Raw genomic sequence first — 11,430 nt, 5'->3', positions numbered from 1 at the left:
TGGTGAAATCCTTCCTGCTTTGCAACCACCAGGCCTATTAAATTGTCCTTTTCCGTTTTTTGTTTGAAAAATTTTGAATTTTTGTTTGCAATATTATTACTTTGACCAAAAAAGATAAATGATACATTGTGCACAAGATTTCCATCAGCAATTGAGCATAAAAGGGTGGAGCTTTTAATCTTTTCAACTCCAGCATGCATGCTACTTGGTTCATGCGGCCCAATAGCACTTTTACACATGTACAACTTTTTTATTTATTAAAAAAATTCGTGAACCATGCTACCATGCATGATACACCCACCTTCTTGTTGCACTTACTAATCCAACAATCAACCATCCATTAAATATTTAAAACTATAATATGTGTGGTAAAGTCATTGACGGTGAGCAAGAGGTTTGTAATTAATAAGAGCATTTACTTATGCACCCAAAGTCCTCAGTTTGATAATTCGATTCCTCCTTTGTTTAATATCGCTAGATTTTATTCCCCCTTTCTTATTAGAGCTTGTATCATTGACAGTAAGGATGACTGGATCCCGACTAGCGAGGATCCTTAGTATTTATCCATGAACTAAATCCTTTTTAAAACCTTCTTTAACGGTTAGCTCGAATGAATGATGATGATCTTCCCTCAACCGATTGGAGTGAGTGAAAACTATATTTATTATCGTTAATTACTATGTCTATATATATATATGAATTTATGAGACGTACGTATATAGACAGACAGATTGCTATTGGATTGATTGATTGATGCAAAGTAAAGAGATTATGAGTTTGCAGAGACCAGCTCAGGAGGAAGGGCAAAACTTGTGAAGCCTCTCGCTTTTGTCATGTGAATGCTATTAAGGCTATCTCTATCTAGTATCTAGAGGCGCTGGTTGGTTCAAAAATATAGCATAACTAAAGTCCCACCCCACCGCTCCCACAATTTTCACGTTAACTTGTATATAACATATTGATTTCTGTCTCGATCCAGCACCTCATCTTCTTCAGAAAATCAGAATCGGATCCCCTGCTGCACTAGCTAGCTAAAAAATATATATTATTTGAAGCTAGGCTAGGCTAGATGATTTAGTAGCTATATATAAATATATATATATATATATATAGTTAGTAAGGAGCAGCTTAGCCGATCGATCTGATATATTCTGTCTGATCAATGAGAGACCAGCTGTCCTTGTTTCTGATCAAGAACTCTCTGGGAGCCAAGATGAAGAAAGGGTTGAGAAATTTTTGCAACGACGATGGCTCAACTTCTACCCTCAACCAACATCACAAGATGACCAGCTGCACCGCTGGCCCTGCTGCTGCTGCTCATCATCATCATACTACTTCTACTGCAGCTGATATGTCCTCCACTAATAATATTATTAATCCTGCAGTTCCTGTTGTTCGCTCTCCTACTAATTATGATTATTATTTGCAGCAAAATATTAATCACAATATTGATAATATTGCTTCTTCTAATTATATTAATAATTCAGATCATGATCATAATCATGATCATCATCAGAAAAGCCCACAGCCGACGTTGGAGGAGATGATATTGCGGTTAGATTTGGAAGAGGAGATAGCAGCAAGATCAAAGTATTCAAAGCTGAAAGACTACAACAAGAACAAGTACTACAAGGGTAGAATGTCTTGCGTTAACAATTCTGATATCTTAAGGTCTGCAAGGAATGCATTAAATCAGTACCCTCGCTTCTCTCTTGATGGCAAGGATGCCATGTACCGCTCCTCCTTCAGAAACAGCTTAGCTGCTGGTGCAGGTGGTGGAAGAAAATCAGACGTATGTTGCAGCAGGCCTAGGAGCGACTGTCGTGGTCGTCTATCAGGGAAAGTAGCATTATATGAGGATGATGATAATGATACAAGTAGTAGTAGTTATAATAAGCCTAGTAGATTGCCTTTGCCAGCCACTTTAGCAGGGGAGAGCGTGGTGTGGTGCAAACCAGGAGTGGTAGCCAAGTTGATGGGGCTAGAGGCCATGCCATTGCCAGTACCTCTACGTCATATTGGTGGTGGTAATGGTAATGGTAAAGATCAAAAGCTGGGTATCATCAACGTCATGAACATGAAGAGACGGAATCTCATGATCAGGAAGAGAGCTCAGGAGAGACATGATGAAATGCAGACAAGACTTGTTACTAATAATTAATTATATGGATATATATATATATATATATATATATGAATGCCAATGGTACTATATGCATGCACTGTGATCTCTCACTCACAGATCTATTTATTATTAATAAGAAAGCAGCAGTGCCAGTGGTTTACATTATAATTCGTCAACAGCTTCCAAAACTACTGCTACTTCTAGTGCAGGTTATTATATTTGGCAAAGCAATAATATTAGTGTCTGTATTATATATCATGGTGCTGCAATTGTCACATTGCACAAGAAACCCTCTCAACCATGATCTTCAAGACTAATAATCTCCTCTGTTTCAAATTTTGTACGCTGAATTCACGACTGATAGTCCGTCCATAAGATGTTGTCTGTAACGTTCTTAAGAATAACAATGGAAGTGGCAGCATAATCAATTCAAGTTTGATACGAGGATTGAGTAATGACTATAACAATAACTACGAATATTTGTGGTTATAAGTTGTGACCAAACCAATGAATTTTCTTCTGAAAGAAACCATAAATCAAATGATCGTGATATGAAGACTAATAATAATGATCAGGTGAGAGCAGCAGGTCCTGTGACAGGCTCTCCGTAGAGAACAGACTCAATGCCGATGACAATGAAGACTAATAAATGATCAGTACTAGACATCATCACAAAGGATTGACTAGTTTATCACAAACACATTTTTCTCACTTGGTGCAGCTAGCGAGAACCTCAATGCCGATGACAGATGTATATATATCCTCTAAGCCTGATGTAGACCTAAATAAATATATAGTGTTTTCATATAAACACAACCAGCACAGCATGTGTAAGTGGAAAAGGAGCTGCCTATATGATCCCGCTGAATGAAGCATTGCGTAAAACATGATGGAAATAGTGTCGCAAGAAGAGCATGCTAACGTGGGTACATTTTGCTCTGTTACCATGTTAACTAATTTAGGATAAAAATTCAAAGGTCATAGGACAGCTTTTCATCATCCAAATGCCAACCCAAAAGTAAATCTGATTATAGAGAGAGAAAGTGAAAATTTATCAAATAATGGGGTACAGAAATGGTTAATCAATCAACAAGGTCAAATTGGGCATCTGATTGTTGCTAATAATGTATACTGTTATGTCCATCTTTCTAACTATATTATTCTATAATCTGGCCATTTACATAATTCTTTAATCTTCTCCTATCCCATCCCATCCCATATCTACCTCCGGATCTGTCATCTCTGCATATAAATAAACCATGCATCCCATCTTTTTTTTCCTTCATTATCCTTTATCAGTACCAAATCAAGCTATACTACTGTATCTGTATTACATCTCGTACTTCACTAGTCAATAGTGATTGTTGACTGTGCTGGTTTTGGTTTTGGTTTCAGTACGTACACCTTTCATTAGCCTGTCCCTGTAAGCTTCCCTCCCTACTTGATCAATCTACCAGCCTAATTGGGGGTGGTGATGCATTATGCAGGTGGTGCTTGTGGTTATGGGAATCTTTGTAGCCAGGGGGGATATGGAACAAACACAGCTGCTCTGAGTAGTGTTGAAGAATACACACCAATTTGGAAGTATCAATAGGTTAGCGACGTTATTAGAAAATCGGGGAAAAAACTTTTTTGGAAAAAAAAAAGGATATATATATATATACCGTAAAGCCGCGCGGCTATACTATTTATTTTTAAAAAAATTTAAAAATACATGAGTATAGCTGCGCAGCTATACTATTTTAAAAAAAACAAATACCCGAGTATAGCCGCGTGGCGATACTATTTATAAATAAAAAGGAAAAAAGGAACCGCCTAGTGCTTTGGCACCGCCTCGCATAGCCACGGGGCCATACGATTTTTAAAAACAAATTACCCAAGTATAGCCGAGCGGCTACACTATTTTGAAAAAAGAAAAATTAGGTATTAAATATAAAATTCTTTACAAATTAGGATTTGAGACATATTAGTAATTCCATTTGGGTTTTGATACATAGGAATCAAATTTTGTTTTAGATTTGGCAAAAGAGGAGGCCTAGATTCGTTGGGCCTATCTAAATTATAAAGATTAAAAATATAATTTTACCATTTTTGTTTAAAAGCACAAAATCAAATCTCTCCCTCTACGATGTCGTGCCACAAGCTCTCTCTCTTCTTCCTCGCGACGAGTCTGCTCCGAAATAAAGCCTAAGCTTGGCTGCAGCAAGAAGCTCTGGCAGGGCTCATCCGGCTCGGCTTCGGAGGTAGACTCGTTTTCCGACGATGACAAAGTGGCTGTGAATCAGTACGAGACGTCATTGGTGGTGGCTAGTTCCGGTGGAGGAGGGCTGATTTTGGAGAGCAGAGGAGGGTAGTTCTCTTTGTTTGGTTCTTCCTTCTTTGTCTTAGCTCTCTCGCATTAAGGTCGTTCTTGGGCGGGCGCTGAATTGTATTGATTTTGAGGTATTTATGTTTATGCAATTTTTTCTTCCTAGTTGTTGATAGTTGGAAAATGACTTTTTTTTTGGCTTTAGATTCTGCGATGTTGTTGTGATATGATCTGCGTAGTTGTTGTTAATTCTTTTTATTTGCTTGTGTTTGTGTAAATTTGTGAATAGTCACATTGTTTGTACTGAATTTTACTTCGTTAAATTGATAATTTTTGCTAATGGTGATGTATAGGCGTAAATATCTGACTTTTTGGTTCAATTTTGATCGATGGTTGATGTGCAGAGTGTTGGGGTTTGATTTGGAGTGGGAAGGGAGTTTGCATTGTGTGAGCTCGCACTGTAGCATTTTCACTTTTTTGAACAGTGTTTGCTTGTTTGTGAAGAGAGAGTTGATTGGATTACTTTGCTATAGAAAGTGATCTAGTAATTGTAGCAGGAGTATCACTTTGTTTGATGGGGTTCTTTTTCTCCTTATAAACTTTTCCCTTACATTTCTTGCAATTTTAAGGAATGTTTCTTGTTATCTTCTCCATATGGCATAGTGTTGGGGATATTTTTGTCACTTACACTTACTCTTTTGCTAGGTGATCACAACGTTCTGTTCAGAGCACATTGCTAAATATGCTTTTGAATACGCTTACCTAAACAACAGAAAGAAGGTGACTGCTGTGCACAAAGCAAACATTATGAATCTTGGAGATGGCCTGTTCTTAGAGTCTTGTTGTGAGGTGGCCACAAAATATCCTGGGATCGACTATAAGGAAATAATTGTGGACAACTACTGCATGCAACTTGTTTCGAAGCCTAAGCAATTTGATGTCATGGTATGCCAATTACATTCAATGAATCTGGTCGTTATAAGCAAATTGTTCGTTTATTAATAGAAAAATGAAACCCCACATGGTAAAGGTAGGCTATTACTATACAGATTGGAAAAAGAAAAGTATGTTGCATCTTTTACCATTATTGTGTGGGATAGTAGGATTGGACCTTCTGTTGGTTGAGCACTTTTGAGCAGACTAGGATGCCCCAGAAATGATGAGGCATCTCTTATGAGGGTTAGAAGATTCCTTAATCTTTGATTCTGTCAGAGAAAAAACTATGGATTACCATGAATATTTCCTTGGTTAGGAAGTTAAATACTTTTTGCTGCAATCTTTCTGTTAAGCAAAACCTGATTGTGTTGGAGCATTGTACCTTCTAGATTCTTGGGAAAAATTATGCATGTTGTAGAAAGTAGGGGAGTTCGAGGAGATGAGTAAAATTAAAACCAATGCAGTGTGAGTTTTCTTTCTCATCTCGAAAGATTGTTGCTTTTAACAATTCTATTGGGTCGAACTATCTCAGTTTTTTGTTTATATTTTATAAATCAAAGAGGCAAAGTGAGTTTTGTAGCTGAAGCAGGTTGATTTACATTTTGCAGGTTACATTTTGGTGTCTCCAATCTACTCAACTTTCTATAGATCGATTTTTTGAACAGTGTTTGCATTTGCACTTCGGGAAGATGCAAATGAAGCTACTTATATGATCTTTAGTTTAGGTGAATAATAACATGCAATTTTAACCTGAAGCAGCATTCTTATACTCAATCAAGTTCTCGAAGACAAATGGCGATCTTCAATGACACAAAATCTTCTTCTTTTTTTTGAAAACTGCATTGCAAACAATAGAAACTACATTGCATAAAACGGAAATTGCAATGCAGAAAACGGAAACTGCACTGCAGAAAACAGAATTTGCTTTGCAGAAAACAGAAACTGCAATGCAGAAAATGGAAACGACAACAGTTTTCATTTCCGTTTTAGTACTTTCTGAAGGGAATATTGTGGGAATGGTGTTATGTAGAGATTTCTAAAAACTCTACAACCAAACTTTGAGAGTATAAATCACCTAGCATGCCATATCTAATATGAAATCAAAGTAAAAGCGAAAGCATTAAATAAACTAGAGATTCATGCAAGTCTCATTTGGTCCCAATCTTTATAAGTCTATGAAAGTGTGCACCGAAGACTCTCTAAATCCTATTTGAGAGAAAGATAAGATGTTCATACCCTTGGAGCGAATCTTGAAACCAAGAATGGTGTTCAAGTAAAGGGAATGGTTCCGTTGTTGTTGGCTCTCTCTTTGATGTTGATTCTCCACCTTGTAGCTCTCCAAATAGGTACAAAGATATGCACCTCCTCAAAGCTCTTCACCAAACATTGAATGGGATAAGAGAATGAGTAGACAACAAGTGAAGAGTGGTGCTAGCACCTTCACTTGACATGGTATATTCAAGGGGTTAGGGAGAGAGAGCTTGATGTTTTCTCTCTTCCAATTTCACCAACTTGAAAATCCCCTAGGATGATAGGATTCCATAACTACACACTTATAGGATAAAAAATATCACAAGAGTGACAAAAATGCCCCCAAGCCCTAGTGTAGCCACACCCCCTTTTTATGTGTCATCTTTTGCTATCTTGGTCCAACACATTAATCCTATAATGTGTCACATATGTGCTTAAGTCCATATGGTCAAATTCCTTTTTGAATTTCCAAGTCATATGGGACCTTTAATTAAAGTTTCATAATTTTAATTGAATAATTAAATTAATCTAATCAATTTAATTACTCTAGTGACTTAACTAATTTAATCACTCACTTGTCTAATGAGTGTTGGTTCCAGTCATCCTTAGTTGACCATGTCAAGTGTCGGGTCAACCATTTGACCTTTGATCTTTGACTTTTGACTTTGACCTTTGACCTTTGACTTTCACATTGACTTTGACCAAGTCACAAAATTATTCATTATCTTCATAATTTTCCAATCGATTCCTTTTCAGTATGCAATCTTATAGATTCTAATTAACAAGGCAGTGGGTATGAATGATTCACTCTGAATCAAGTGTGAATTGTATCCCTTCATACAATTCTCCCTATTGGCGAAGGCTAATTATAATTAGTCCTTACAGGGCTTCCATAAGCCATGAGTGACACCTAGCAGTATGTCATGGCTACCCAAGCTAAAAATAATTCAATTAGAGAACCTAGTTAGTTTGTGATTACAATGCAATTCGATCCTTCTCTAATTCAATACTCTATGTCATATTCTCAGGATATGGTAAACTTATGTCAAAATCCCTAATATGACATCTCTTGATTATATGATTCAATTTGATGAAATTGCAAATGTTCTTGTTTCAATTTCCATCCAATACTTGGCCAAAGATTCACGAATCATATCTTTAGAGTATTCTCTCTTCTTACTAAGAGCAGAGATTCCTTGTTGTACATTCAACTGTCTTTACGTACACGCTGAGAATCACGAGGAACACCTTTAAGTCACATCATTTTGATACAACTGTAAAGTGCTCTCAAAGAGAAACAACATATATACCAGACAACTGTGATGTCTCAAGTATAAGGATTAATTTGCATTATCACAACTTAGAATTCATTGTTTGACACTTGTGAGTAAAACTTTCATACAAGAATTCTAAAGTTGATCGCATTCAGTGGACTCCATCTTCTACTGAGCACCTACACATCTGTCTCAGTGTCTCTACACGAATAACTTGAGACTAGTCATCCTCTCAATTGAGCAAGCATAATGTGTATCAGTCTTTGCAAGTCACCATTGTCCAATTGGTGATCCTATGACTAGGAACATTTTAGGATACGATATTTATATGTATGGAAAGGTCTCATGCATCTAACTTCTTTAGACCACTTTCCATTTCTATCTTAATCCATGGACTTGATACTTTGTGTACGTTATGTATCTAAAGCAATGTTCTTACCCTTTTACTATTATATATTATTTCCTTATAATTATCCATTTTATATTGGCTTCTATGGCATATATCTAACACTTTCATCATGATTTTCTATTTGGTTCCTCATTTATTAATATGTTTATTTTTTCCCATACTTTGCAGTGCAGTTTCTAATTTGATTATATGATTTTATTGGTTTTAGTTGTTTCTTACTAGTTGTTGGCATGAATTTTTTTGTTTTCAATTGCTAATTTGATTTGTTTAAGTTAATTTTTACTAGCTGCGGTCATGTAGTTTTTTGTTTTTTAGTTATTTTGGGATGTGGCTTACTAGGTGCTGCATTGCAGTTTCTAATTTGATTATATGATTTTATTGGTTTTGGATGTTTCTTACTAGCTGTTGGCATGAATTTTTTGGTTTCTAGCTTTTGTTTTTGTTTGCAATTTCTGTTTCTGTTTTTGTTTATAGTTTTTGTTTTTGTTTACATTATTGATATCTAAACTATTTTGTTTTGTATAACTCTAGAGCTAAGCATGAGGGATTTGGTACAAATTTTGCATGTGTCGATGTTGAAATAATTTTATTTTTTTTAAAGCATTGACTGTTAATATAAATATTGCGTAATTCACTAAATATCATAAAAACAAGGTTGGTGTAGTGGTTTGTGAACGAGGCTACCCTCATTTGAGGGTCAAGGTTCGAGTCTCTTCAAGTACACTAAATTTCCTTTTTTTTTAGGTTGAGGGCAACATAGATGGTTGGGTGGTAACTGGAGGTGCTGGTCGGCGATGGGTGGCGGCGGCAGGCCGGCGATGGCGGCGAACAGTGGCGGTTGGCCAGAAGGGGGATTGCTAGAGGTGGACAAGTAGCATAGTGTTCTTAACTTAGAAGGAGTGGCATTTTGTGTAATTTTGATGCTATTTAATTACATTATTGTAAAATTAGGTACTACTTTTTGGTCTTTGGCCTTATGTTAATTAGGTAAAATTGTATTCCTATCTTCCAAATTTGTAAACTATATAGTGTCTTAAAATGAAAGCTCCCTTTGAAAAATAAACGAGAGTATAGCCGCTCGGCTATACTATTTATAAATTTAAAAGAAAAAAGGACCCGCCTAGCAATTAGATGCCTACGTGTGAAAACACGTATAGCTAGCTGCACGGCGATACTATTTTGAAAAATACCCGAGAGTATAGCCGAGCGGCTATACTATTTAGTTTTTAAAAAAAGGGACCACGGGGTCAAAAACAGTATAGACGCACGGGGATACTATTTTTTGAAAAAGAATACCATAGTCTAGCCACGCGGCTATACCGGCTATACCTTTTATTGAAAAAAAATTATATAAAAAAAAGTACCCTCCTAGTTACATTAGTTTATACTTTTTTTGTGGGAATGTTTGCCTTTGATCTAACTCGTTCACTCAAGTGAAACTTGTTGGAGGAACAACAATTAATATGATTCTAATAATTTCCAGAATTGCAATGTCCTTGAAACAAAATTTTAGCCTTACTTAGTGCTTGTAGGTTTACAAGTGTTTGCTCCACTAGGATACAACTCTCTAAATCAAAGTCGTAGCACTAGGGCTTTGATTTTTGGCGAAATTTATGTGTTTATCTATGTGGCTATATAAGAATGATGATATGAATGTTCTCTGCGAATTTGATGTAATTGTACAGACCTAGGGCTTGTGTTTAAATAAAGTGGCTGAGACCTATTCCACCAGGTATCAAATAAGGACAAACTCAATCAGACAAAAACATTATATGATATTTGAATTTTAAAAATAATTCAATTAATTAATTAATTAATTAACTAATCAGGTTTAATTTAAATCACAGAGCCGAAGACGTGTACAGAAAATGAATGTATTATTGAAAAATACGTACATACATATATAATACGAGTATTAAATGTGAAAAATGCTAAATTCTTCATATGAGTAATAAATCTAGCAAAGTAAAAAAGTCACAGGGGACAATAGATACTCGGGTAATGGCCTAATAGTAATTGATGATGCTCTAAACTACTTTTATCAACATCGTACGGAATACACGAGTCCATTGTAGTAATTGAAACCAACTTGTGCCCACCAAAACTTGGCTCTTTCTAATAACGTCGTCGGATGAGGCTGGTGCAATCCTCAATTGCACCACTTTGACCTTTCTTAGCCTGTTTCCAACACATAGCTTCCTACAATATAAATTAGTTAGCTTTCTTCTTTTCTTTACTTTGCCTTTGGTATAAATATTACTAAATAATATGCAATGCAATATATATGCAGTGCAGGGTTGGTTAAAAAGAAGGGCGGAATGAGATTCACAATGAATGAGCATGTTGTAGGGGTCTTTTTTTTTAGAGTTGCAATGGGCTTGTAGACTAAGCTCTCTTTCACCCATGTCTGAGTTTGCGGCACCAGGCCCCAAAATACCCCGAAAGAGTTGAAGCCTTAGGGAGTGCTTTGGTCTTCTTTAATGGCTCCTTAGTACATTGCAAGTTTTGATGAGAAGGATATAGCAGCTGTTGTAAGGACATCGCTCGACGATAGAGTTGAGCAGGCGATGAAAGGGCTTTGCTTGAAACAAGTGGAACATGTGTTCCGACAGCTACTGCTTGTTTGGAAAGGCTTCTGGCGGCTTTAAAAAGAGTTGAAAATGGTGCATTGATGTTGTACAGGCTTGGCATGAGAGCTTGCGTTGGTGAATCAAGATACAACTAAGCTTGGCATGAGAGGCTTGTGGCGTGGGAGCTAAGAGCCCATAAGTTTAGCAAGAGAGAGAGAGAGAGAGAGAGAGAGAGAGAGAGAGAGAGAGAGAGAGAGTTGGAAAGGGAAAAGCTTGGAATCGTAGCTAGACTATATCTTCTGGGAGCTCTGGAATTGCTTTCACCAGCTTGAAAGGATTTCTTGAAATAGAGAAACTTAATTATGATGCTTGAATATTAGGATGGTGACTTGTAGAAATTCTTGAGTGATGTTTAGGGCTTGGCATGGTGTTCTAAGAGAAAAAAATGGGAGAAGGAAAGCATTAAGGGTTGAGATTTTGGGTAATGAGAATGGGGTTGCTCATGCTTTGGGGTTCTCACCAAGAAGGTGATGACCATGATTTCAACTTGGCTTGAG

At 36.6% G+C, this 11,430-nt stretch overlaps 1 protein-coding gene and 1 long non-coding RNA gene across 2 annotated transcripts; both read left to right on the top strand.

Moving 5' to 3' along the window:
• Positions 1-951: 951 nt before the first annotated feature.
• LOC110759032 (uncharacterized) lies at positions 952-2,515 on the top strand. The gene has a single exon (XM_021961042.2). The coding sequence runs from the start codon at positions 1,163-1,165 to the stop codon at positions 2,159-2,161; it is 999 nt and encodes a 332-aa protein (XP_021816734.2). The 5' UTR covers positions 952-1,162; the 3' UTR covers positions 2,162-2,515.
• Positions 2,516-4,131: 1,616 nt separating this feature from the next.
• On the top strand, positions 4,132-6,437 carry LOC110748516 (uncharacterized). The gene is made up of 3 exons (XR_015836433.1): positions 4,132-4,567; positions 5,139-5,378; positions 5,978-6,437. It is a non-coding gene; the product is annotated as an uncharacterized LOC110748516 (long non-coding RNA).
• Positions 6,438-11,430: the final 4,993 nt, after the last annotated feature.

The sequence above is a fragment of the Prunus avium genome, chromosome 6 (genome assembly GCF_965620075.1).
Source record: "Prunus avium chromosome 6, drPruAviu1.hap1.1, whole genome shotgun sequence".
Taxonomy (NCBI): Eukaryota; Viridiplantae; Streptophyta; class Magnoliopsida; order Rosales; family Rosaceae; genus Prunus; species Prunus avium.
The sequence above is the reverse complement of the archived record's forward strand: the minus strand, read 5'-3'. Positions and strand labels throughout refer to the sequence as shown.

Bases quoted from the DNA above. Each gene is read 5' to 3' on its own strand.
- LOC110759032 (XM_021961042.2), top strand. From the start codon at position 1,163: ATGAGAGACCAGCTGTCCTTGTTTCTGATCAAGAACTCTCTGGGAGCC.